Here is a 27,090-nt window from a genome sequence, read left to right as displayed (position 1 = left end):
CACTCTTCCACCATGCCGCCAGGCCTATTCCAACAGAATGTAAATATGAATGAAACACATTGTTATTTCTGTAGTTTTAATGTTATATTTAGAGTTTTTACGTGTTTTCCCTATCTGAAGTAAAATAAAACCAGATAAAAATAAAACAGGACTATTTATTATTTTTTTTTAATTTATTTATTAGTTTATTTATTTTTGTCAATACACTGCAAAATAGCACAAAATATAAAATGTTCATACCAGATTTTTTTTTAATATTCGTGATTTTATCAGGGGTTACAACAAAAGCAGTTAAAACAGAAGGAAAAAACTGAATACAATTTTTATGAAAATCAACACTATATAAAATAGTGAAAAAAATTAAATGTAAATACAAACAATCAAATTATGAATCCATTGTCAATTTTGTCAGGGGTTGCAACAAAAGTGTCGCTTAAATATAACCAAGAACATTCACTTTTATTATTTACAAGAGACAATACAAAACATATGACTTGAATTCAGCTAAAATGAAAACGTAGAAGCGGAAAAGAATTACAGTACAGTATTACACTTTGCATTGTGTGCATGGAATTTTTCCAAGCGTTATGTTAAGATTTATAACACATCCAATCAATAAATTTTTGAAAATTTGAAAGTTTTGAAAACAGACATACTGTAAACTAATATCGTTTTTTTTTAATTCAATAATATAAGCATACAAAAGTCATCACAGTACAACATCACTGAACCAACACTGTACAAAGAGTATAATAAAGTATAAGAATGTAAAGAAAAAAAGAATGAAAATAAGAAAATTAAAAACGCTAGGGGGATTTAAAAAAAAAATGTTTGGTATAGAGCAAGCAGTTAATTGCTCTTCGTTTCAAGGAGCGCTGAATAGAACAGATATCATTGGTAAACTTTCTTTAAAACAATAAAGCATGGCATTTTGCATGTAAATTTACATTTATGAATATGAAACTTAGCCATAATAATAATGAGATTAATTATATGTAGATGAATGCTTTTGTGTGCAATATACTCCAAGAAACGAAATAAAACATTCTTCCAATACAAACAAAAGACAATCATAATATTTTCAGTGACAAAAAGGCAGAGGTTTTGCCAGAAAATTTTCACAAATGGACAATGCCACAATAAATGTACAACGGTTTCTGGTCATTCAGAACAGAAACTACAAGTCTTTCTTGAATCTTGTTTTGATCATTTTCAGTAATATCTTTAAGTGTTTTAGACTGAAAATTTAACGTTGCGTCACGTCAAATATGCATTGCACAAGAAAACCTTTGGAGGGCGCTACTTATGTTAGCCTCTTCGTCGCGCCTGTTTGTGTGACCTCTGACACAGGAAACGAAAAATCCGGATTCTGGAAGTCATCGGCCGCTCGTGCTAGCGACGCTATTGTAACGTAACGTGAGCGAGGGTTTGACTGAAACTGCACGATTTATCGACAATTTCAGGATACACGTTTAAAACCTATGCCGATGATTGTGGCATCAAGTTACGAGAAGAGCGTGGAACGGATCTTGTGGTAGATTTTAGCATCTATTACACTATTTTTAAAAGTGCGCTAAAAGCTAACTGGGGCCACCATGGCGGATATTACCGCCCGTAACCTGCAGTACGAATACAAAGCGGTGAGTATGAGTTTGTTTAATTGATAGCACAGTGATATCGAATCGTTTCGTCGCGTTTGTTTACCAGGGTTTGATGCACTGTAATGTTATGGTTTTTTTTGTTTTGTTTAATTTATTGTTCATAGTTTGTTCGGTTTATTTTAGCATGCCCATTAGTGGTTAGCCTCGCTCGCTACATTGTGTATGTTTCGAATCTTAGAACTCGAACTTGGTGCTGCAAGCTGATCGCTCCCTGATCGATCGCACACGGAGAGATGAGCCTACGGGAGAGGTGTTGTCCCTGGTGGGGAAGCTGGAGGGAACCAAGATGGGAGACAAAGCTCAGAGGACCAAACCTCAAAAACTGGAAGAGAGACGAGACAAGTTAGTACTATCGAGATAAATATCTTCTTGCATTTATTCACATTACACGAATGTCTACGTGCGTTGTTGTTCGCTCACATATCCGCTGCGTTTGATGGTTCACTGTTTTATATTGTTTGTATACGAGTGTACAATTCATTCTACACTGTTATTTGATTATTATGTTTAACATTCTCAGACAATGCCTTGTAGTTGCTCAGGTAATTCACAAATTGCACAAGTGTTAGTTGTTTAATGTTTTATGATATCAAAGTGTTTCCACAGAGATTCAGGGTTGGTAAAGTTTCTCTTTTCCTGTAAAAACAGGAGACGGAAAAGAGATGAGGACAGACATGACATCAATAAGATGAAAGGATATACTCTTCTGTCAGAGGGCATTGATGAAATGGTGGGAATTGTATACAAACCAAAAACCAAAGAAACAAGAGAGACTTATGAAGTTTTGCTCAGTTTCATCCATGCTGCTTTGGGAGATCAGGTCTGAAAATGCAGCTTTTTAACATCTGAACTTTTGGTTTCACTTAATGTCCAATAGCAATTATTAAATTAACTCGACTGTTGCTCCTGTACAGCCGCGTGATATTCTGTGTGGAGCTGCAGATGAAGTCTTGGCAGTGTTAAAAAATGATAAAATGAGGGATAAGGAGAGGAGGCGTGAGGTCGAGCAGCTTCTTGGACCTGCTGATGACACACGCTACCACGTGCTGGTCAACCTGGGCAAAAAAATCACAGACTATGGGGGTGACAAGGACTTACAGAATATGGGTATGTTCGAAAGAAGCCACTCTGATTGCCAGTGAATCTTTTTTTGTGAGCTACTCGTTTTCTAACAAATCCTCTTTTTTTTTTAGATGACAACCTTGATGAAACATATGGTGTTAATGTCCAATTTGGATCTGATGAAGAGGTATGTTTGTCGTGTAAGAGGATTTTGGGAGTTTTGCAATCCAATACTTATTTTTTGACTGTTTTGTTCTCAAGGAGGGTGATGAAGACAAGTATGGAGAAGTGCGTGACGAGCACTCAGATGAGGACAGTGAAGGAGAGGAGGCTGATGTGGGCTGTGCTCTTTCAGCCAATGTAAGTGAACAATGGGCTTGTGTAGTTGAGATTAAGTTTGCCCTACTGTGTACTGATAACTTGTATTCATCCCATTCAGCTTGGTGTCACAGGTGATGTGATGACTGTAAAGAAGAAGGATCTCCACCCTCGAGACATTGATGCCTTTTGGCTCCAACGACAGCTCAGTCGCTTTTATGATGATGCTATCGTGTCTCAAAAGAAAGCTGATGAAGTCTTGGAAATCCTTAAGGTCTGTCAAACATCTTGTTGATTGCGGTATCGCAAGTGTTTTTTTGTTTTGTTTTTTTTTCTCCTTACAAACTGAATTTTGGTCTGTTTTCTCCAGACTGCCAGTGATGACAGAGAGTGTGAAAACCAACTTGTATTACTTCTTGGATTTAACACCTTTGACTTCATCAAAATCCTTCGCCAACATCGCCGCATGAGTAAGCGCTTGCTTTGGATTATTCTGGTGGTAAAAAAGGAGGGGATCTGTTAATACTTGTTCACACAAGCTACGTTCACACAGCACGGTTTAATGCTCAGTTCTGTGTTTATTTATTAATTTAATTGATTTATTTTGAGGTCAGTCATATTTTCTTGTCAACTTAACTTGTATGGTACCTGTGTGTGAATGCTAAACAGCCCAAAAGTGCAGGCGTGCTTGAACGTTTGTGTTTATGGAAGCACCACATTAGATGGCTGAGTATGAGTAGAGTACCTGCCGGTGTTCAAGTTGCTTTGCATAGGGTAAAAATAATCTGAATTGTGCCAGTTCAGGCTACAACATAAACGTAGCTTCTGAGCCATAGTTGTCGCTAATATCTGAACCTTCTCTTGTGAGTCTAAATTTAGTTTGCATGCTTTTTGCTGCCCACAGTTCAATATTGTACTATGCTGGCAAGTGCTCAAAGTGAGGCAGAAAAGGAACGGATCATTGGAAAGATGGAGTCTGATCAGGAACTATCAAAAATTCTGTACCAGCTGCAGGAGACTGAGAAGGAGGATATTATTCGGGTAAGGACTATGCTCTTGCATTTACTCGTGTGCAATTATCCTTGTTTTTGTTTATTTTTTACATCTTATTGTGTTGTGTTTTGCTTTTTTTAGGAGGAAAGATCTCGCAGGGAGAGGGTAAGGAAGTCTCGTGTGGATGACATGGAAGCAATGGACACAGGCCACGGAGAGGTAAATATGTCACAGTTAGCAACACAGCAAGTTCACACATGCTGTACATGTCGTGAATTAAACAATTATGTACAGATCACTTATACTGGTATGCATAATAGGGCTTAGCAATATTGTTATGGTAGCGATACCAAAATTATCATTCAATTTATATCAGAAACTGAAGCAATAGCAGTCAACCATTTGGTCATATCACACTTGGCCCCTCCATGTGCACCTTAGGTCAAGCCTCTGTTCTGTAGCAATGTGTGTTCCTTGACTGAGCGGTATTGTTTTGTGGTTTAAATAACGTGATACAGTACAACACTTTTTATTAAGAGTCTCAAAATATAGGATTACATACCGGCTTGCACTGTTCAGATCACAGACGATGATGGCTCTTTATAGTACATCGGAATTAAATCATTGCACTTTCCCAATACATTTAAATTGATAGCTTTCTTTTTCTATTATAAAAACATTGTCGTGACATCTGGCATGAATATCAAGATACAGTATGACTTTTTTTCACCCTGCCTAATGTTTATAGTTTAGAAAATTGTCAACGATAGCCATTCTTGACTTATAGGCAGTTGCCCCCCGACAACTGTTGGACCTGGAAGACCTAACCTTCACTCAGGGAAGTCATTTCATGGCCAACAAGCGCTGCCAGCTGCCAGATGGCTCTTTCCGCAAACAAAGAAAAGGTTATGAAGAAGTGCATGTACCTGCACTCAAACCCAAGCCCTTTGCTGATGATGAGGTATGTTTTTATTCACCAAATAACAACATAATTGCCATGGAAGTTATTATGCATTTAAATTCCTGGAAGGATTGATGGATTTTCATGCCAATGTCCTTTCTCGTGATTGTGCTGTTAGGTGCTTGTTTCAATTGAGAAGCTGCCGAAATATGCACAGGCTGGCTTTGAAGGTTTCAAAACCCTAAATCGTATCCAGAGCAAGCTGTTTAAAACTGCCATGGAGACTGATGAGAACTTGCTTGTGTGTGCGCCAACGGTAGGTCGACTTTGCGCACCGGTGATGGCGTGCATTGTATCCCCATCTTGCCCTGACGTTATTTCACATCTGCTTTCTCTCTAAATTCATTTTGGTATGTGTGTGTATAGGGAGCTGGAAAGACCAATGTTGCTCTGATGGCTATGCTTAGGGAAATTGGAAAGCACATCAACATGGATGGCACCATAAATGTGGATGACTTCAAAATAATCTACATTGCACCCATGCGCTCTCTAGTACAGGAGATGGTGGGAAGCTTTAGCAAAGTAAGACCTTCCAACGTATTTCATCCCTAGCCCCCTTTTCCAGCACACCCTCTATTCAACCTATCCCCCTTTTTTTGTTGTTTAATTATGTTTTCAAAACATTGTGTTCTCTTCCAGAGGTTGGCAAGCTATGGAATCACAGTGTCTGAGCTGACTGGTGACCACCAACTGTGCAAAGAGGAGATCAATGCTACTCAAATAATTGTCTGCACCCCTGAAAAATGGGACATCATCACTCGTAAAGGTGGCGAGCGTACCTACACTCAACTAGTGCGCCTCATCATCATTGTAAGTGCCATCCATGTGTTTTGTAAGACTATGTGTGATAGAAAGTGTTTGACATAATAAATGTGAATACTTGTACAGGACGAAATCCACCTGCTACACGATGACCGTGGGCCCGTGTTGGAGTCATTGGTGGCGAGGACCATCCGCAACGTGGAGCTGACTCAGGAAGACGTGCGTCTGCTTGGTCTCAGTGCCACGCTCCCCAACTATGAGGACGTGGCCACCTGCCTCCGTGTTGATCCTGCCAAAGGACTTTTCTACTTTGACAACAGGTATGTTGATGTTTAGCTAGGACCATTTTGAGGCGGTTGATCAAATCGTGGATGCGAATGTGCCCTATTCTCTCTCCAGTTTCCGACCGGTCCCACTTGAGCAGACTTATGTTGGGATCACAGAGAAGAAAGCTATTAAACGTTTCCAGATCATGAATGAAATTGTCTATGAGAAAATAATGGAGCATGCTGGGAAAAACCAGGTATGTGAGCCATTACTTTGCATTTGAAGAAACCGATTTTGCCTCTCGTCATTCTGTTTTTTCTACACAAACATAAAGACTGGCAGTTTTGTTATTGTTTGACAATTGGTAGTGTAAGAGCCTTCATCCTATACGGAGCTCTTGAAGATTGAACCCGTAGATGGACCCGGCTGAGGCGCCTTTCGTGTTCCACACTGTAGTGCACACCAAACAAATGACTTCTTTACAGCTGCGCTTTCTTTTGTGTGAGTGGTTTTATTTGCACCAGCAGTGTATATGTCATCAGTATCTGCACATTAAAAAACATACAATAAGTGGATATTGTCCAAACAAACACATTTTCCTACATACCTGCGGTCAAACCCATTTTCCGGGTCAATCCTCCCTCACCCTACCTGGCACTTATATAAGCCACAGCGCCCCTCCAAGGATGTATGTGAGACATTGTATTTTGTTACATTACATTTGTTTCACTTTTTGCAGCAGGGCTCAGTCTTGATGCACAGTTGATGCACATGATAATTTACATTTAGGTGGCATCTAACATGTATTTGTTTCTGCCAGGTGCTCGTATTTGTTCACTCCAGGAAGGAGACTGGAAAGACAGCCAGGGCCATTCGAGACATGTGTTTGGAAAAGGACACGCTGGGCCTTTTCCTTCGAGAGGGATCAGCTTCCACTGAGGTGTTGCGTACTGAAGCTGAACAATGCAAGGTAACAGTTACCAAGAAAATAACATGAATTTTGTATCCATCAGTTATTTTGAACATGTGCAAAATTGTGATGGCCTTCATATTTCCCAAATTTCCTTCCGTAGAACCTTGAGCTGAAGGATTTGCTACCTTATGGCTTTGCAATCCACCACGCTGGAATGACTAGAGTGGATCGTACGCTGGTGGAGGATCTGTTCGCCGATCGGCACATTCAGGTCCTGGTGTCCACGGCAACCTTGGCTTGGGGTGTCAACCTTCCGGCACACACAGTCATCATCAAGGGTACACAAGTGTACAGCCCTGAGAAAGGCAGATGGACTGAGCTGGGTGCCTTGGACATTTTGCAGGTCAGTGTCGAGAGCATACAAAGAATTACAGGCTGCTCTAGCTGGCGAATGACATTATTGATTATAACCCAATTTTAGATGCTTGGTCGATCTGGCCGTCCTCAGTATGACACCAAGGGAGAAGGGATCCTGATCACATCCCACGGAGAGCTGCAGTATTACCTGTCCCTGCTCAACCAGCAACTGCCCATCGAGAGTCAGATGGTGGGCAAACTTCCTGACATGCTTAATGCAGAGATTGTGCTGGGAAATGTTCAGAATGTGAAAGTAAGTACGCGTGCCGATGGTCTATCAACATAAGTATTGGAACAATCGCTGAAGGTGTTAAACATAATGGTTACTGTATTTTAGGATGCGGTGAACTGGCTGGGTTACACCTACCTGTACGTGCGCATGCTACGCAACCCAACTCTGTATGGCGTCTCCCACGATGACCGCTCCACAGATCCCCTGCTGGAGCGGCGGCGAACTGACCTGGTGCACACGGCTGCCAGTGTATTAGACAAGAATAGTCTCATCAAATATGACAAGAGAACTGGCAGTTTCCAGGTATGTGCCTGCCCTCAGTGTGTTTTTATGAACCTTATTGTTTTTTTTGTAGATTGCTTCTGATTTGTCTGTTTATCTCTTGCAAGGTGACCGATCTGGGCCGAATTGCCAGTCACTTCTACATCACTCATGACTCGGTTCAAACTTACAACCAGTTGCTCAAGCCAACCCTCAGTGAAATTGAGCTCTTCCGTGTCTTTTCCCTGTCTTCCGAGTTCAAGAACATCACAGTAAGAGAGGTACGATGAACCCCGGACGAGTCTCGTCAGTTTTGTTCCACGGTGTCAAAATAACACTTTCTGATACATGCAAGTTTACAATACTGTTGGTTTGTTTTTAGGAGGAGAAGTTGGAACTTCAGAAGCTGCTGGAGAGAGTTCCCATTCCAGTGAAAGAAAGCATTGAGGAGCCCAGTGCCAAGGTAGCTGTCAAAGTTGTACCCATACAATGAACAAGGCCAGACATGCCCTGAATGCTCAAAAGGCAGACTGCATCCAATTTCTTAAATGTTTTAGTGTTCTTTTTTTTTTAAACTTCCTTTATTTTTTTACACAGATCAATGTGCTGCTTCAGGCTTTCATCTCTCAGCTAAAATTGGAAGGTTTTGCCCTCATGGCAGACATGGTGTATGTGACACAGGTATGTACATATTTCTTTGTTTACGTTTGTACAAGTACTGTGATAATGTTTCTTTAAGGAATGAGGAAATCAATCCGAGCAATTCTGTTCACATCCTCTTGCAGAGTGCTGGAAGGCTGATGCGAGCAATTTTTGAGATTGTTCTTAGCAGAGGCTGGGCTCAACTCTCAGACAAAACCATGAATCTGTGCAAAATGATTGACAAAAGAATGTAAGTCTGCCATAAAAAAAAAAAAATCGGAAGCGGTTTTTAGTGATCTCTTTGCAGAGAAGCAATTTGCGGATTTGTATTGTTACTACTTTCAGGTGGCAGTCAATGTCCCCATTGCGACAGTTTAAGAAGTTGCCAGAAGAAGTGATTAAGAAGATTGAGAAGAAAAACTTTCCCTTTGAGCGTCTCTATGACCTCAACCACAATGAAATTGGTGGGTATCCCTTCCCTTCATTTCCCAAAACTCCATCTCCTGTCAGAATCTTAGTGAACTGTGTTTTCCACCTTTAGGTGAGCTGATTCGAATGCCAAAAATGGGCAAGACCATCCACAAATATGTCCATCAGTTCCCCAAACTAGACCTGGCTGTCCATCTGCAGCCCATCACCCGCTCCACACTCAAAGTGGAGCTCACCATCACTCCTGACTTTCAATGGGATGATAAGGTCACTACTTGAATGCCATTCACAGCAAATAATGTGCAGCAGTGTACACTTGGCTGAAAATGTTTGTGTGTGACATGTTTTAGATTCACGCTTCATCAGAGGCTTTCTGGATCCTGGTGGAGGACGTTGACAGTGAGGTCATCCTCCACCATGAGTACTTTCTGCTCAAAGCCAAATATGCCCAGGATGAGCACCTTGTCACCTTCTTTGTCCCTGTGTTTGAGCCTCTGCCCCCACAGTACTTCATTCGCGTGGTTTCTGACCGCTGGCTCTGTAAGTGAATGCGCCTTTTCAAAAGGCTCCCCTTTGTGTTGGCGTGGTAAACGTTTCAAGTAAGCTCCTTACTTGCTGTATGTGCGATTGTTTCAGCTTGTGAAACCCAGCTTCCGGTGTCATTCCGTCACCTCATCCTCCCTGAGAAGTACCCCCCACCCACAGAATTACTTGACCTGCAACCCCTTCCTGTGACTGCGCTCAGGAACTCTGCCTTTGAAGCCCTCTACCAGAACAAGTTCCCTTTCTTCAACCCAATTCAAACGCAAGGTACAATATCGACAACTGCATTGAGCCAAAGGAAGCAATTTTTTTTTTTTTTTTGGTTTTGTCTTGAATTTGTTTGATTTCTGTGTCCCTCCAGTGTTCAATGCGGTATACAACAGTGACGACAATGTCTTTGTGGGAGCCCCCACTGGCAGCGGAAAGACAATCTGTGCGGAGTTTGCTATTCTGAGAATGCTGCTTCACAATGCAGAAGGACGCTGCGTCTACATCACGCCTATGGAGGCGCTTGCAGAACAGGTATGATGTCATTAGAGAGTAGGAATTGAGTTATGTCAGAACCATATTTTGAAATTGTTTTTAGATGATTAGTTCACAGTGCACCCCTTGTGACGTAATTCTGACCGTTGTCGAAGACACAGCATCCATTCGGATGTTGGAAAGGCAGTGATTAATTGACATGTTGGAAACTTTTGCAGTAGTAATTTCAAGGCCACCTTGCCTCATCTGTAATATTCCCTTGGTCAGGTGTTTGTGGACTGGCACCAAAAGTTTCAGGACTTCCTGAACAAGAAAGTGGTGTTGCTGACAGGAGAAACGAGCACGGATCTGAAACTATTGGGCAAAGGAGACATTATTGTCAGCACTCCTGATAAATGGGACATCCTGTCTCGCCGTTGGAAGCAGAGGAAGAATGTCCAAAATGTCAGTCTTTTTATTGTAGATGAGACGCACCTCATTGGAGGAGAAAATGGGGTAAGAATAAAATCGTAAAATAGGGCGACGTGTTTTAACAGGACATTCATCATTGTGATTATGAACATTTCTTTTTTTCACCAGCCTGTGCTGGAGGTCATCTGCTCAAGGATGAGGTACATTTCCTCTCAGATCGAGCGACCCATACGTATCGTGGCGCTCAGCTCGTCCTTGTCCAACGCCAAAGACGTCGCTCACTGGTTGGGATGCAGCACCACGGCCACATTCAACTTCCATCCCAACGTCAGGCCTGTGCCCCTGGAGCTGCACATCCAGGTGTGTTTAAAAAAAAAAAAAAAAAGAAAGTAAGTCTGTACCGTTTGTCAGCCCTCTGAAGACTTTCTTCTGCTGCTTTTAGGGCTTCAACGTGAGTCACACTCAGACTCGCCTGCTCTCCATGGCCAAGCCAGTGTATCATGCCATCATGAAGCACTCGCCCTCCAAACCAGCAGTGGTGTTTGTGCCGTCTCGCAGGCAAACTCGCCTCACGGCCATCGACATCCTCACATTCTGCGCTGCTGATGTGGTCCCTCAGAGGTCAGTGCCAAGTTCCGTCACACTGGAGAATAGACTTTCCCCCTGCTAAATGATCTTTCTAACTACTGCTGCCCCTTGCCTGTCCTTTAGGTTCTTGCATTGCACAGAGAAAGAGCTCGCACCTTTCCTGGATAAAATAAGTGACGCAACCTTGAAAGAGACTCTGGCCAATGGTGTGGGCTACCTCCATGAGGGCCTGTCTGCAACCGAACGGAAAATAGTGGAGCAGCTCTTCAACTCTGGTACGACCACTGACTCTCTGCGCTGTCGCTGCACTGCTTTTGACTGAAGTTTTAAGATGAATTATTTCTGACTTCCCTATTGTCTTGTTATCCAGGTGCTGTTCAAGTGGTGGTGGCATCTCGCTCCCTCTGCTGGGGGGTCAACATCTCTGCCCACCTTGTCATCGTCATGGACACACAGTACTACAATGGCATCATACATGCGTGAGTCAATTTAAAATGCAATGAACATTTCGGGATAGTGCTGAAAGTTACCGCAAGAAACCGCATACACCCGTAAATTCGCGATGTATACATTGTGTCATACGTATGCTGTTATTTTTGGCACTTGGCGCCTCGTGCAACCTGTTGAGCCTGGAAGGGGGCTCCTCCCAACTGCGGTCCTTTCTCAAGGTTTCTTGTTTTCCCCAGATGGGGTTTGGAGTTTTTCCCTTTCTCCTCTGAGAGCTCTGCGTATTTGTAATGTTCTGTGTAATCCTATCTGTGATTTATTTTGCACCTGTGAAGCCCTTTGAGACTGTGGTAATTCAGGGCTGTACAAATAAACTTCACTGGAACACTATATGTTCAACTACAAACAGGCACTATACATGTGTGTTTATGCCACGCTCTCCATCACATCAGGTATGTGGACTATCCCATATATGACGTCCTTCAGATGGTAGGCAAAGCCAACAGGCCTATTCTTGATGATGAGGGGCGCTGTGTGATCATGTGTCAAGGCTCCAAAAAGGTATGTTTTTTTTTTTTTTTTTTAATGAGGCTAAATGAATGAGTCAGCATCAATTAAAACTAGATTTTTTTTTCTTTTCATTAGGACTTCTTCAAGAAGTTCTTGTACGAGCCCCTGCCGGTGGAGTCCCACTTGGATCACTGTCTCCATGACCACTTCAATGCTGAAATAGTCACCAAAACGGTGGAGAACAAGCAAGACGCTGTGGACTACCTGACTTGGACGTTCCTGTACCGTCGTATGACCCAGAACCCCAATTACTACAACCTGCAAGGTGAATACGTTTGTGTTTGCGTCTGGAACAAGCTGATGGAGCTCACTGAATCGATGTTGATTTTGTGGCAGGCATGTCTCATCGCCACCTGTCCGATCACCTGTCGGAGCTGGTGGAACACACACTCCATGACTTGGAGCAGTCCAAGTGCATCAGTATCGAGGACGAAATGGATGTGGCGCCGCTCAATCTGGGCATGATCGCCGCCTACTACTACATCAACTACACCACCATTGGTTTGTGCCACCAGATTGGAATACAGTGAACCCCGTTTATTGTCGAGGCTTTTGCGAAAAGGCCGGTTTTACCCCTTGCACAGGTTAAACACATTAGAACGCATTAAAACACCCTTCCATCGAGTAAAAGGCATTTGCATGCTTAATTAATGAAAACGATTGCTAATTTCAAAACTTCAATGTTAAACCAAACCATATAACATCCTCTAACACGTCCTTTTGCTTAATGCCTTAAATGTAACGCCAAACGTAATGTTCAAACAACTTCTACTTAACACATGAAGCAAAGTAGCAACACATTCAAACCGAGCAAACAACAAAAGAGAGCTTAGCTTAGCGTTGTATCCGGTAGATCTCAGTGCTTTCCTGCATGTTGTGACACTGCATTGAAAGTGAACTCTAAATTTGGGCTTACTGCATATGGGGAGGGCACAAACAATGAACCACAATAAAAGGGACTTCACTGGAGTGTTTGTTTTTGCTGGATTCCAACCAAAGTGACTTTTGTTTACTTTTGTGGACAGAGCTATTCAGCATGTCCCTCAACGCCAAGACAAAGATCCGAGGTTTAATCGAGATCATTTCCAATGCGGCAGAGTATAAAAATATTCCCATCAGGCATCACGAGGATATGCTGCTCCGACAGGTAAACGCATTTTGCCAAATGCCTGCCAAGCGGACTGTGTAAATTTCAAGTATTACATGGTGAAACCATCTGTTTTTATTCAATTGCAGCTGGCTCAGAAGGTACCCCACAAACTGAACAACCCCAAGTTCAACGACCCCCACGTGAAGACCAACCTGCTGCTCCAGGCGCACCTCTCCAGGATGCAGCTGAGTGCCGAGCTGCAGTCGGACACCGAAGAGATCCTGAGCAAAGTGTGCATTTAGGAGCAGTTGTTGCTTTCCGTACCTTCCCGGCAGCTTGAGTAACATCCCTTCCGCCGTTGTGTTTGCCAGGCGGTGCGTTTGATCCAGGCCTGCGTGGATGTGCTGTCCAGCAACGGCTGGCTGAGTCCCGCCCTGGCGGCTATGGAGTTGGCCCAGATGGTCACGCAGGCCATGTGGTCCAAGGATTCCTACCTCAAACAGCTCCCGTTCTTCACCTCGGAGCACATCAAGCGCTGCGTGGACAAGGTACGCGCTTTGTCTCGCTCAAAGACCATTCCGAGTGCTACGAGCTTTCCGGTAATGGGCCGTCCCGAATGAGACAGGGTGTGGAGAGCATCTTTGACATCATGGAGATGGAGGATGAAGACAGAAGCGCTTTGCTGCAGCTCTCGGATGCGCAAATGGCTGATGTGGCTCGCTTCTGTAACCGCTATCCCAACATCGAGCTGTCCTACGAGGTGGCCGAAAAGGACAACATCAAGAGGTTTGGGTCCTGATTCGCTCAGGCATTACCGCATTTCATGTTGATCTTCAAGAATCGTCTTGACAAATTCACATGACAGAAATGATTGCAATGCTTTAATGACCTTTTTTTTTTTTTTTAATTCTCAGTGGCAGTGCGGTTCTGGTTCAGGTTCAACTGGAGCGAGAGGAGGAAGTCACTGGGCCTGTCATTGCACCAATGTTCCCTCAGGTAATTCTTTGAAGTTCTTAAACAATTAAAAAACATATACAGAAACATGGTTATCTTTAGAAACGGACTAATTGTAATTGTTGGCAAAAGGTTACTGCAATTGAATTTTTGATCCGACAATAAATACAATTTTCCAGAATCGTGAAGAGGGCTGGTGGGTAGTGATTGGAGACCCCAAGTCCAACAGCCTCATCTCTATCAAGCGATTGACTCTTCAACAGAAAGCAAAGGTCAGATGGCTGCACTCTGCCTTAGATGATCCGCTTTGACACTTTTCATGTTAAAGCACCTTTTATACCTTCCAACAGGTCAAACTGGATTTTGTTGCACCAGCCATGGGCGTTCACAACTACACGCTGTACTTTATGAGCGACGCTTACATGGGTTGCGACCAGGAGTACAAGTTCAGCATAGACGTGAAAGAGGCCGACAGCGACGCGGACAGCGACTCCGATTGATCTGAGAAGCAGCGCGAGAGCCGTGGGAGTTTGATTTCTTGTACATACGTCATAAGGTTCATCATCTATTTGCTCTGAGCACAAGTAATTGTTTTCCGACTTTTTTTTTCTTTCTTACAAGTGTTTGGTATGCGTTCCGGTCAGTTTTATTATGATGTACGATGATCCAGGAAAAAAAAGTAAATAGTTTGGTAATACAGAATCCTTCAGATTTCATATTACATGTAGGCACTTTTTGTTGTTTCCATCAAAATATTCAATTTTATCTTGAATAAGTTAAAAAGGTGGTAGTCCTTGACTAAATGCAAAATAATGTTCGACCAGTCCATGTGTTTTTAATAAGTGGAGTTTTGCAATAAAGAGAAACCTTTCAGTTGCTGTGATCAAGTACTGTATACAAACATTCGGAACCCATTTTAAGATACAACTCCACATTTTTTCTCCCATCATAAGTACATTTGTAATGAAGATAATTGAGTTGTGATTGAGACTTGTGGATAACAAAGAGGTCTGGCCACCACACTCAGTCCTGCTCTTGGAACATCCATATGGCGATGTCGCCACTGTCACTGCAAGAAGCCAGCAGTCCTGGTTCTTTTGGATTCCATGCAACACTGTTGACGTCCTGGCTGTGAGCTTTGGGCATATGCGCAACCAATGAGAACAGCGGCTGGTCAGGATCAGGCGACATTTCCTCCTTAAACACTCGGATGGCGTCGTCGCCGCTGGCAGTTGCCAGGGCGCCGGTCAGGCGACACCTGAGGAGAGCATGTAGCGATGCGTTCAGGGTGGAACATCAAAGAGCGTATGCTTGTTGAAATAAGAACTCAATGAACCAACAATTTATTGGTTAACAGAAAAATAGAATACAATATCAAATGAGGTACCTATCAAACAAAATTGAAAGACAAAAAGTCAATATCACATTATGGGACTCTGCTCAGGGGACCACATTAAAGAGAACCTTGGGTGATATGTGGCCCACAAGCCTTACTTTTTTCACACATCTGCCAATTAAACCTTTTAGCAAGATAGCAACCTGCAGAAAAGCCTCCTTTGATAGCCTGTGTGAAGTAAACAGCACATTAACTGAAGGAAATATCTTCTGTACATAGAAAAAACAAAACACATTTACCAGTCAATGTCATATATTGTGCGTCCATGGTATCCAGAGAGTGTGCACACACACTTCCATAACAAGTCACCTGATTGACAGCACAAAAGGTATCAAGGTTAGTATCTCAAGAGGAACACACAAACAGGTTCATTTTGTCCAAATTAGCTCACCTTGACCACTTTCAGCAGGATACTCCTTCCAAATTTTGACGGTGCGATCATCGCTGCATGATGCCAGCCTCTCTCCGGTCCCGCTGAAGGACAGATTCCACACGGTGGATGTGTGCCCTTGCAGCGTAGCCTGACACTCCCAGTCGTCATCCACTTCCTTGTAAATACAGATGTTGTTGTCGTAGCTCGCTGAGGCCAGAAGCTACATGGACATTGAAAAAAAAATCATCAGTAAGGAGCTCATAAGAAGAAATCTGTCATGAACTTGAGCTTACGTCTCGTGTCGGGTGCCATGCAACATGTTTGACATCTTGCGTGTGGGAGGTTAGTACTGTAACGCACTCGTAATCGTCCTCCTCATCCACTGCGACACAAGAAATAGCACATTGTCAATGTTTATTTTTCTGTCCTCTCTTACATAAAGTATGTGCTGGTTTTCTCCCGCATTCCTACAAATGCATGGCAGGTATATGCCTCATGCTAAATTGTTTATAGATGTGTGAATGGTTGCCTGTGCCCTGCGATTGACTGACCACCAGTTGAGGGTGTACCCCACCTACTGGGCCAGGAGAGCTGGAATAGGCTACAGGGAGCATAGTGAGTACAAGCAGTCAAGATGATGGAAGCATGGATTTTTCTGTGTTATGGATTTTCTCATATTATGGATCCTCACGACCCGTGGTAAACTGTGAATCATTGTAAATCAAACATGGCGTGCAACACCTACCTTCCCAAACCCAAACACTTTTGTCTCGGCTGCACGTTGCCAGCAGATTGCCTGAGGGGGCCCAAGCCACGCATTTCACCTCGTTCTCATGCCCTTCCAACACGGTCAAGCTCTAAAAGGACAAGAGGAGAGCTTCTGTGTGTGTTTTTTTTTCCAGAACAAGAACATTTCTGACAGTTCCAAAGATGAAGACAAACCTCAAATTCTTCATTTTTCTTCTTCCAGATGCACGTTGTGGCATCAAAGCTGGCAGAGGCTAGGTAATTCCCACAGGGAGACCATGCCAACTTTCTCACAGTGCGTTGGTGGCCGTCCTCCAACACGCTCTTACACACCCACGAGTCACCTGGAAGTACAATATAAAATCCTGTGTCAAATAAAGTAAACAATCGTTAAGAACCGAAAATGGCAGAATATTGTGGTACACTGATATCAACTTGGATTTTATTTGTTTCTATTGTCTGTATTTTACAGTCCCACCTATTGCGGTATATGCAATTATACTGTACACGTTTATCTGATTTGGGAATGTGGAATTATCTTTAGGTCGTGAAATAATCCACCAAGGACCATGAAGATTGCAGAGGACTGTCATCTGCAGTGAGCAGGTGAAGGAAGTTGTAACATTTGGAAAGGTGGAGGCAGAAACCAAAAAGGAATAAAGATTAGCCGAATTAACGTTAAGGTACCAGAAGAAAACTGACAGTGCCTTCGCCTTGACAGAGACGGAGCGAAGCTTACCCTCTCGTCCCCAGATCCGGATGGCCTTGTCGCCCCCACACGAAGCCAGAAGAGTCCCGTTTGGACTCCAGCCAACGAACCAGCATCGAGAGTCCGGGTGACCGTTTAGTCTCTGAACCAGACTCAAATTCTCCTTCATTGCTAGAAAAGCTTGAACTTGATTTACTGACGTCTGATGTCCAACGAGACAGTTAAACCACGCCGGACTTTACAATGAAAAGACGGCGAGCCTGTCAAATATACTGATTTTGTTTCATAAACGGAATGGTAAAAGTAATATAGAAATAACAAATAATAGCAATGTTGGATTTATATCGCCGAACAAAGTGCTAAAGTTCAAATGCACAGCTCCTGCGGAAACGGAACCATCTTTGTTATCTTGTTTTACGCAAGGCATTATGGGACAAGGTTCTGTTATAATATTTTAAAATATACAGTATATGCATACAATTGAACAATAAAAATTCCTAAAGGGTACAAAATCACATTGGGACATATGAATAACACACACACACAAAAATCAAATGATTTAAGTATTGTCAAGACGATTCAGTTTCAGGTCTGTTTATAGAATCCCACAGTTCCTGGTAAGGCAAAATCAGATTATTCAAATTATTCAAATCCGTTTATTTAAAGATGAATGTGCCCCGAGCCCATTATTCATATTCCTACAAGGACTATTGGATAGTGTGAAACCCATGATTAAATTTACACGTTTTGTTTTACCATTTATCAGTAGGGGTCAGCACCGACAATATATACCGAAAAGGATGTTGAAGTAGTGGCGAAAAAGAATGTCGTGAACAAGGAAGTCAATAAATCTACAGGAAGCCACTGCGGACCGATTTTTGTTCTGTTTGTTTTTTGGTTTCTTTTTTTTTTTCATCGCAGTTGTTATCATTCCTAAATTTGGCAGTACCTTTGATTTACTGAAAAATCTTCAGTAACTATTCTTTTGTACATTGACTTGGCTTTTGTCCTCATTTTCGACGGTATTTGACGTTAGCTTTGGGCTAGCCGCAGACGCTACCAGGCCTGAAAGCCATCTGTTCATCGTTTGTCGGCAATCCATTCTGCTTGTAAATCGAACTATTCCGGGGACAATTTGGGACAGAAGCGATCAGAACATCTGCTTTGTGTACGTAGGAGTCGTTTCCGGCGTTGCTCGGCGTTCACTTAGGAGTGAAGTCGAAAAAATCTTCCAAGGACCAGAGGATCATGTATGCCCCGCCGGGTTCGACCATTCCCGGAGGCCGGAGAAGGAGAGGGGGCACCGCTTTGCCGAAGCAACCTGAGCGGAGCCTTGTTTCGGCTCTGCCCGGAGCCCTTTCCATAACCGCCCTGTGCACGGCTCTGGCAGAACCAGCCTGGCTCCGGATTCATGGAGGCAAATGCCCCAGGCAAGAGCTCGGAGTTGCAGATGTCCTTGGCTACATTGACCAAAAACTCCTGGAGGGTGAGAACTAGGGTCTCACGCCTACACTGTGCTGGCAGACACCGATAGTTATGAAATTCTAAATTGTTCTTTCAGATTCCTGCTTGAACCCGCAGACCATCTTATTGCTCCGAGTGATCGCAGCTTTCTGTTTTCTGGGCATCTTCTGCAGCCTGACTGCTTTCTTGCTGGATGTGTTTGGACCCAAGTACCCTGCTCTTAAGATCACACGGAGATATGCCTTTGCACACATCCTCACAGGTCAGCCAGCCCTCCTGCCATGCCACTTTTGACTTCCTTATCGTGTCTTTATTGTGACTCAGATGAGTATCTCGATGCAAATAAGGAAGCAATACCATGGCCAAAACGAAAAAGTCTGCAGTGTCTAGTACAAAAATTGTGTCTCGTTCTAATCTTATCTCATCCCATGAGTTTTGTGTCTCGTCCCATCCCAAGTAATCTGCTTCTGCCGTACACGTGTTAGAGTGGAAAAGGCACCACGTACTATAGACAGAAGTTGGCTGCAGATGTCCAAATTAGGGATGCTGGATACAACTTTTAAACAGAGCCATACCAGTGTACATGTACTCAACTCTGGAGAAGTCACCAACACCTCTTAGTGCCGCACGGTTACACTAGAAAATAATAATCATGATTATTTTGATTAATATTGAAATCACGATTATTCATCATGTTTGGTCAAACGTGTCTATTTAGTGCCCTTTTATTAAACAAAGAGTATACAATCAATGTTGCAAGGCTTGATTCTTACAAATGATATTTAAAATAAATAAAGTAAAAACATTTCACAATACATGGCAAAAACTTGGCACACAGGGCAACACAGCTAACTTACTTGTTGAGTGCAAACCAATGAAAAAAATAAGCCTATTTAGAATCAAGCACATTATTTACTTTAAGCAAATTATAATCAGTTAGCAATCAAAATGGCATTGTTGGTCATTTCAAACCGAGTTTATTGCGTTGTTTTGCCTATCAGATTTTTCAAAATGGGTCTCAATTGACAGCTGTATAAATTAGGACTCAGGTGAGAAACTCAATGCCATTTCACATCGGTAAATAATATATAAGGGCAGAGCAAAGCTAAGGCGTTTGTCATTCAAACATGTGGAAAACATTGCCCCCTTGGTGGGATGACAATGTACTAGTAATAAACAAAGAAAGGTTTGACTTTTTTATATGTTAATATAGCAAGAGGATCCGTTTAATTTATCGTGGCAGTCAAGATCGTGATCAAAATTTGATTAATTGCGCAGCCCTACTACCACTAGTACTTTTGATACTCAAAGTTTCCCCAAAAACAATGACAATTCATTTTTAAGACCTGACATTTCCAGTCTAGCGTTTTCTTTTACGTCCCGTGAAATGAATGATCATTTTCTATTCTGGTTTGTAATCTCTAAATCGTGATTGCAAAATGGTTCCATTTAAGTGGCACCTGCCCTCTGGTATCAGTATTCACCCATTGAATGTCAGTCTTCAAGTATTGGTACAAAAAGCATATTGTTTTTTCATTTTTGACACTGAGGTTGCCCCACTCTTTTGCTATTTGCATATTGTGGATTTTTTAAAATGATTTTTTTTCATGTTGAGGAGCTCATGTCTGTAACGGCATTGAATGTGTTGCTTCCCGACAGTGCTGCAGTGCGCCACCGTCATCGGCTTCTGCTACTGGGCCTCGGAGCTCATCTTGTCGCTGCAACAGCAACACAAAAAGAACCACGGCTCCCTGGTGTACGTCACCTTCGCCATCAGCTTCTACTTGGTGGCCGGGGCCGGCGGGGCCTCCATCCTCGCCACGGCCGCCAACCTCCTGCGTCACTACCCCACCGAGGAGGAGGAGCAGGCTTTAGAACTGCTCTCCGAGATGGAGGACAGCAGCGAAACGTTCCCCATCGAGTACGACATCAGCAACCAGTTTCAGCCTCCGCCCGCGTACACGCCCTGACCGGCTCCGGCGGGATTCGCTTGACGAGCCGTCGTACTCACGATCAGATGGATGTATTTGCAAATGTTCAATAATCATTGAATGCGGTGTGTGGCGTCAGCGCACGCGTCCGATGACTGACAAGCGCTTGGGTGCATGAGAGCTAAGAAATGGTTCTTAGTTTCACAGGTGTTGATTTGCATGTAAATGGCTTGTAGGACTCGCTTCTTCATCTAAATGCTAACCCGACGTGGCTGATGAAGTAATTGATCGAGCAGCCTGATCATTGCCGATTATTACTATTGAAGCTGGCTGTCGACCGCTGATTGATTGGCTCCTTGTTCGTTCGGAGCAGAGCTCTGTACATTTGTTTTTGTTGTTTAATGTTTTAAGGGGTCCTTGTATATACTGTGTGTGTCTATGATGTGTGTGTGTGTGTGTATAAATGCAATAGATTTTATATATATATATATATATATATACATATATATATATATATATATATATATATATATATATATATATGTATATATATATATATATATATATATATATATATATATACACACACACACACAATGGCTCAAAAAGGGTTATTTTTGTGGCTATACTTCCAACGGACAAGTTGGTGCCTGAAACCCCGCCTCACGTTTGGCTCATGGCCGGGTAATGTTTGTGTGTTTTTAGTCTGCATGGGCGATACAGGGACAGACCTCAATTGGTGACGGAACAAAGTAAAAACCCAGTTGTTTTCTCGGATCAAGTAGTGCTGGTGCTGAGAGTGCAGCAATGAGGAGGAATGCTCAGAGATGGTTGAATGGAGGAACAAACCACTTTGGGGCTATTTTTGCTGAGGAATTAGCAATATAATATAGCATAGCTAAAAGCTTCAAATGTGTGTTTTGTTTTTTTGTTTTTTGCACAATGATAGGCCCTTCAACAAATGTGCTGTTTACTGATAGATCAGAAGTTGAGAAAAACACTCAAGGCATTTTTGGATGTTTCTTTTATACAAATTAAACCGCCCTTTATTTATTGATTAGTTAGATTTGTAACGTTGCTTTCTCTCCCGCGGGTTTAGTCTTACATTGTCGTTATAAAAGTAAGTTTCCATTTCAACAAAATGTCTTCATTGCATTAGTAGGTGTTGTCATGTCCTTTGTATACATTTTGTTTCTAAACTTTCTTTGTACTGTTTGAACCAGTTGTGTTTCTGTTCATGTGATAGTCTTTATGTTCCCACTTGTGCGAGAAGATTTCAAATTGTGATTTACTGTGGTTGTCTTAGTGGGTTGTGTAATTTTCAAACCGTGTCTTTTTCATCACTTTGTAAATATTGTTTATACATTAAAAAAAAGTAGAATACAACAGAACCACTTGGCTGTGTTTTGTCATTTCGAACTACAAAATTGAGAGTATCACACGGTACATACTGTACATAGATTACATGCATTTATACATACGTTTATGAACAAAACACATACTTTTAAGCTCTCCAGAAATACAAAAGTGACTACAGTGCAGATGAATTATGACCTTGGCCCAAACATACTGCAGTCTATTGACAGCAAACGTCTGAGGCAGTGGCCCGACGCCAACACAAGAGGGTGGAGAGAATGTTTTTCTCTGAGAATGAGAAATCATCAAAAACACAGACATCAATTGTGTTAGGTCCATGAAAATTTGGATGATGTATTTTACATACTCTAAAATGTCGACTTTAAGGTGGGAAAACTCTTCTGTGGTGGCGTGATATGTCTAAAAAAAAATAAACCATACCTACAGTAAGTGTACATTCTGAAGTTGGAATGACGTGAGTTTGACACCTCCCACTGGAGATATTTCTGTTGGCCTGTCTAGACGGTGTAGATTCAAATTGGAGGACGGCGTTACTTCGAGTAAGAGCCTTAGCCTACAACTTAATCATCTTAAAAGGACTTTTCTATACATGAAATCCAACATAGTGGAACAATTTGCACCGACCTAAAGTGCTTATTAATGTGATATATATATTTTTTTTTCTTTAGATTTTTAGGCTGTGCATATTGCTTTGATTTTGCGACTATTTTACATGCAAGTTGAGACTTGTAAGAAACTGCATCCTAAATGCAAAGCTGAAAAATGGACCCGTGCCCAATTGACTTAAGTTGATGAGGCAAATAAACAAGGCATTAAAAAAGGGAGGATGCACTGCAGGCCGGCCAGGCAAGGAAAGGTGAAAGTCATCGAGCGACCTCAGGAAAACGCAGCTTACGTGGTGACGTCACTCACTCGATATATAGCCGGCCTGGGGCAGGAAATTCGATGTTACAAACATCTATAGGAGTCGAGCCTCGGCGGAATCAAGTGCTGCAATCTTTGAGGCTAAATCATGCTGGCAACCCGGGCTCTCCTGTTCAAACAAACTCTGGCTTTTCTTGCTCAACAGCCAGTTGCCTTTGTCCATCACGGTAACCAAAGCCATTGGGGCAATGCCAACGTTGCCGTGGTAAGTAACACATACGGTACATATACAGTAGATACAGTTTTTTTAACACAAATACCTGAGAGAACTTTTGTTGCCGCTGATTCCAGGTGTTCTCGGGATGTGGCTGGTTGGACGGGACTGACGTCCACGAGGGCGTCTAGTGAGTATTGCTGGTTGTCTGTCGTTTTCCCCCACGCCAAGGTGTAACTCACACACGTATGTCCTCAGCACCATGTACCACTTGAGCCGCAATGGAGCTCGCTTCCAGATCTTTGCTCCCGATCAACAGCAAACTCATGTGATGGACCACGTGAAGATGCAGCCTGCCTCCGGAGAAAACCGGGATGTCACGCATGGACACACGGTCCACTTTGATTTCAATGATCTTTTGACATGTTTTTGATTTACATGCTTTTGCACAGGAACGTGATGTTGGAGTCCGCTCGCTTCAGTCACAACGAAGGAAAGATGCAAATGCAGGATCTGTCCAAGCTGGACGTCAACGCCTTCGATGCTGTCATTTTTCCCGGAGGTCACGGGGTCATCAAGAACCTGTGAGGAGCAGTAATGAGTTGGGGCAAAGACACGGGACGGAGATGTCTAATGTTTTGTCTTTCAATTCTTGAGGTCCTCTTTTGTGAAGGATGGAAAAGACTGCAAGCTGCACCAGGATGTAGAAAGGGTGCTCAAAGACTTCCACCGCTCACATAAACCCATTGGGTGCGTATGTCTTAGTCGGTGTTGGGCAAGTTTTATTTCTTACTTATTACTGTCATTCCAAAGTAATTAGTTACATCATAATGTTACTGTATTTTAAATGGAGGCATTACACCACTATTGCATTACTTTTACATTACTCTCGCCGACATACCTGGATTCGGCATTCTAAATGTAGCTCATTACGCTCATTACAGATCTAGTGGAATCACCTTAAACTAAACTCAAACAAACCTACACGCTCAAAATTTTCCCCAAAATAATTATTATTGCTCCCTAGGACTTGTAAATGTTGCCTAGATCACCGGGAATGTACTGTAAAATGAAAGTGTACATATAAAATGACCTAAACAAAATTCTCTGCATAGCAACAATACACCAACACCATCTCAAGGCAACCAAATGAACTGCATTCATATTATCAACTTCTTCAATTATTATACATTTAAAAGGTTTAGGAGTGTTTTTTTTTCTAGCTATATATAATATTATGCCCTGTAATGTGCATTGTCATTTGCGAAATATTACGATTTTTTTGTGTGTAATGCCTTACACTACTGCCTTACAGCAAAAAGTAATGCATTACAGTAATTACATTACTCTTGTAACACATTATTCCTAACACTGGTCTTAGATGATTGTACAGTGTAGAGTAGCAGTCTATAGTTTGCAAACGCCTTCAGATTCTCATGGTCTCAAAACGCCGCGAAAACTGCACTTCTGCAAATAGGTTTCTGGAACTGATACAAGCTCCTTTAAGGGACAGTAATGGAATTGGACATCATCACCCTTCACCTGAATCTCACTGTCTATAAGACCAATTTGTCTATGCTGATTTGGTCTCGGCATTCTGTCCTGGCTGTGTTTGGTTTAATTGACCTCATTGCCTAAACTCAAAAGACACGACGATATGTAGCAAATATTCGCTCTCAAATCTTTAAATTCGAATGAACCAAAATGTGTCAAGCCTCACTCAACACTTATGTCCTTTTTTTTAAACAGCTCATTGATAAGGATTCAGATCGAACAAATGATGTGTCCCATAATAGTCAATTAAAGCAAACTTCCGAGATAGATGAAACAAAACAAGTTTTGTTGCAAGTCAGGTTCAGGTGGAGGATGATGGATAGGTGAACTGATCAGGCACATGCTCAGGCGAAGTGACACTTTGTGATCTGAGAACTACAGGAATTTAAAAAAGGATTGTAAAATGGAAGTATGACTCATAATACCTCATAATAACATATTCATCCTCTTAGAAAAAAAAAAGAGAACCTCTTGTGGCTCTTTGCTTATATGCTTCCTCACATTTGATCAGCTTTTCCGTTTCATTTTTGAAGCAAACATGATATGGAATATATTAATAATTCGTAAACATTGAAATCCACCGGCCAAAAAAAAAACCCAAAAAAACCTCACGTTGCGCTTGTTATGCAGTCTGTCCAGCACGGCTCCTGTGCTTGCATGCCGGGTGCTTCCCAGTCTGGAGGTGACCATGGGCTACGAACGTGATGAGAAAAGCCTGTGGGGGAAGTGGCCTCACACAAACATAGTGCAGGCTGTAAAGAGCATGGGTGCACGTCACAATGTCCGCGAGCCATTCATATCCTTCTGAAAGCCATCAGACAATCGAAACTTTCTGTGTATGTTCCTACGTGGTTTTGTTGTTGTTGCGACCTTAACTTTTGCTTTGCACGAAGCCCACGTGGACGAGAAGAACAAAGTTGTCAGCACGCCATCCTTCATGTGGGAGACGGAGCTCCACTACCACTATATATTTGATGGCATTGGAAATATGGTCAAGCATGTCATGCGCATGTCAACCAAGTGATGCGACAGTCGAATGTAGTGCTTATATGACTCAGAAATACAGTAAATGCACTCGGAGGTACACCACTTTAGATCTGATTCAGGAGCTGTTAAAAAATAAAAAAAAATTACTTTGGAAAACTAACTTTCCCTTTTGATTGTCATTTATTTAATAATGTGTGTCTGTCTGGTGCCACAGTCAGGTAGCCAAATACTGGATATAACCAGCTCTTGTATTAGATACCACACATGTACCAAGTGAAGTGTTCCGTTTATGAAAAAGCTTTAGTGAAAGCAGGAGATCTGCATTATGGTCTTTTTCTGATAGTGGTGAATTTCTTTAACGCTTGTAGTGGTTCTGGCCCACCTGCGTTTCTGGAATCTGCTGGCTGCTGATGAAAATGAGGACCTCTTGGACTCAGGCATCTTGCTTGGAAAAAGATTTATTCTATAGTTTCATACTGCTGGCGGTAAAGCTAGCTCATGCAGTCAAGATGGGCAGGGCCCACATGGCCCTTTGTTCTTGCTTTTCAAACCCCTCTATCTCCTCCTTTGCTTCTCAAATGACATATTTTGAGGAGAATACTCATTGGTCAAGAGGTCAGACAGTCAGGGGTCCAGCAAGCCCCAGCCCCCAAGGCAGGCCCAATAGAGACGCCTTTGTCTCTGTTACCTGACTTGGAAGTTACTCTGACAAAAACTACTACAACGAGGCTTTAGCAAAATACAAAATAAATTAATAAAAGTAAACGAACATCCCAAAACACACTTCAATACTCGTGTCTGGAATCGATGCTGCGGATTGGGTCATTTGAACTGCAGAGAGCACAGAATGCTTACTGGACCAAATACTGTATGAAAAATACTTCACACAACCTTAAGGGTGACAAGCATTATGGAAAATGGGTTTCGATGAATACTGGGAGAAACAAATTCCAATTTCCGAAATTAAAACCTGAGTCTGTCAATTTTTTTAGTATAACAGAGGACAAAAAAAAAAAAAAAAGAATCACCAGATAATAATGACAGTAGATGTATGCTTTTCTCCAGAATCAAGCAATTTATTCATTACAAACATATAAAAACATCAAAACAATATATAAAACTTTTCAGTTTGTACAAATCCTACAAAGTTATTCACTCCAGATATAGCTTCTCATTTGGGGTTATTTTTTTTTAAGAGAAACAGCTCGCAAAGTACAATACAATGTCACAGCGCCTGTTGTGTGACCAAATTAGCTTTTGTCATTCACCGGTTAAAAAATGGGCACAAAGTTTAAAAAGACTGAACCATTCACAGTGCTGTCTTCACATCAGTGAATTGTAAACATGTTTGCATATTAGAAGTCACCACAAAATACAAGAGCAACAGTCATAGTCATAGCAGAAAAAGGCAATATAACATATTCCTGTGCTAATTCCATCCAGTTAAAATTTTACATCAACGCAAGATTT

General features: G+C 42.1%; 4 protein-coding genes across 4 annotated transcripts; 3 read left to right on the top strand and 1 right to left on the bottom strand.

The window, feature by feature from the left end:
• The first annotated feature begins 1,408 nt into the window (after positions 1-1,408).
• On the top strand, positions 1,409-14,877 carry snrnp200 (small nuclear ribonucleoprotein 200 (U5)). Its single transcript, XM_088412770.1, has 44 exons — positions 1,409-1,640; positions 1,840-2,003; positions 2,310-2,481; positions 2,576-2,768; positions 2,855-2,910; positions 2,985-3,083; positions 3,163-3,315; positions 3,412-3,511; positions 3,946-4,082; positions 4,176-4,253; positions 4,822-4,995; positions 5,114-5,251; positions 5,362-5,517; positions 5,635-5,805; positions 5,884-6,077; positions 6,157-6,280; positions 6,845-6,994; positions 7,098-7,340; positions 7,419-7,607; positions 7,692-7,889; positions 7,976-8,128; positions 8,230-8,310; positions 8,445-8,528; positions 8,633-8,739; positions 8,835-8,953; positions 9,031-9,185; positions 9,269-9,458; positions 9,555-9,728; positions 9,823-9,983; positions 10,212-10,439; positions 10,524-10,715; positions 10,798-10,976; positions 11,067-11,218; positions 11,314-11,422; positions 11,843-11,951; positions 12,036-12,225; positions 12,297-12,461; positions 12,986-13,107; positions 13,197-13,340; positions 13,422-13,598; positions 13,676-13,836; positions 13,965-14,046; positions 14,184-14,276; positions 14,355-14,877. The coding sequence occupies exons 1-44, from the start codon at positions 1,596-1,598 to the stop codon at positions 14,502-14,504; spliced, it is 6,411 nt and encodes a 2,136-aa protein (XP_088268896.1). The 5' UTR covers positions 1,409-1,595; the 3' UTR covers positions 14,505-14,877.
• ciao1 (cytosolic iron-sulfur assembly component 1) lies at positions 14,820-17,654 on the bottom strand. The gene is made up of 7 exons (XM_088412784.1): positions 17,260-17,654; positions 16,716-16,864; positions 16,519-16,630; positions 16,067-16,155; positions 15,792-15,993; positions 15,640-15,709; positions 14,820-15,262 (listed from the first exon to the last, which is right to left on the bottom strand). Exons 1-7 carry the CDS (start codon positions 17,396-17,398, stop codon positions 15,028-15,030), a joined length of 996 nt encoding a protein of 331 aa, XP_088268910.1. The 5' UTR covers positions 17,399-17,654; the 3' UTR covers positions 14,820-15,027.
• Positions 17,655-18,050: 396 nt separating this feature from the next.
• On the top strand, positions 18,051-22,015 carry tmem127 (transmembrane protein 127). The gene is made up of 3 exons (XM_088412796.1): positions 18,051-18,715; positions 18,791-18,955; positions 20,353-22,015. Exons 1-3 carry the CDS (start codon positions 18,478-18,480, stop codon positions 20,661-20,663), a joined length of 714 nt encoding a protein of 237 aa, XP_088268922.1. The 5' UTR covers positions 18,051-18,477; the 3' UTR covers positions 20,664-22,015.
• A 919-nt stretch (positions 22,016-22,934) lies between these two features.
• On the top strand, positions 22,935-25,780 carry gatd3l (glutamine amidotransferase class 1 domain containing 3, like). Its single transcript, XM_088433817.1, has 7 exons — positions 22,935-23,130; positions 23,217-23,269; positions 23,338-23,452; positions 23,533-23,663; positions 23,737-23,829; positions 25,264-25,429; positions 25,523-25,780. Exons 1-7 carry the CDS (start codon positions 23,014-23,016, stop codon positions 25,655-25,657), a joined length of 810 nt encoding a protein of 269 aa, XP_088289943.1. The 5' UTR covers positions 22,935-23,013; the 3' UTR covers positions 25,658-25,780.
• The last annotated feature ends 1,310 nt before the right edge of the window (positions 25,781-27,090 follow it).

Source organism: Hippichthys cyanospilos, chromosome 1 (assembly GCF_059441005.1).
Source record: "Hippichthys cyanospilos isolate Australia breed blue-spotted pipefish chromosome 1, RoL_Hcya_1.0, whole genome shotgun sequence".
NCBI lineage: Eukaryota > Metazoa > Chordata > Actinopteri > Syngnathiformes > Syngnathidae > Hippichthys > Hippichthys cyanospilos.
The sequence above is the reverse complement of the archived record's forward strand: the minus strand, read 5'-3'. Positions and strand labels throughout refer to the sequence as shown.

Coding starts and splice junctions, on each gene's coding strand:
- tmem127 (XM_088412796.1), top strand. CDS start 18,478: ATGTATGCCCCGCCGGGTTCGACCATTCCCGGAGGCCGGAGAAGGAGA. Junction 18,716..18,790: donor TGACCAAAAACTCCTGGAGG/GTGAGAACTAGG, acceptor TTGTTCTTTCAG/ATTCCTGCTTGAACCCGCAG. Junction 18,956..20,352: donor CTTTGCACACATCCTCACAG/GTCAGCCAGCCC, acceptor GCTTCCCGACAG/TGCTGCAGTGCGCCACCGTC.
- ciao1 (XM_088412784.1), bottom strand. CDS start 17,398: ATGAAGGAGAATTTGAGTCTGGTTCAGAGACTAAACGGTCACCCGGAC. Junction 16,156..16,518: donor AAGTGTTTGGGTTTGGGAAG/GTAGGTGTTGCA, acceptor CTTGTGTCGCAG/TGGATGAGGAGGACGATTAC. Junction 15,263..15,639: donor ACAATATATGACATTGACTG/GTAAATGTGTTT, acceptor TGCTCTCCTCAG/GTGTCGCCTGACCGGCGCCC.
- snrnp200 (XM_088412770.1), top strand. CDS start 1,596: ATGGCGGATATTACCGCCCGTAACCTGCAGTACGAATACAAAGCG. Junction 6,281..6,844: donor AGCATGCTGGGAAAAACCAG/GTATGTGAGCCA, acceptor TGTTTCTGCCAG/GTGCTCGTATTTGTTCACTC. Junction 9,729..9,822: donor CAACCCAATTCAAACGCAAG/GTACAATATCGA, acceptor GTGTCCCTCCAG/TGTTCAATGCGGTATACAAC.
- gatd3l (XM_088433817.1), top strand. CDS start 23,014: ATGCTGGCAACCCGGGCTCTCCTGTTCAAACAAACTCTGGCTTTTCTT. Junction 23,131..23,216: donor GCAATGCCAACGTTGCCGTG/GTAAGTAACACA, acceptor CGCTGATTCCAG/GTGTTCTCGGGATGTGGCTG. Junction 23,453..23,532: donor CTGCCTCCGGAGAAAACCGG/GATGTCACGCAT, acceptor CTTTTGCACAGG/AACGTGATGTTGGAGTCCGC.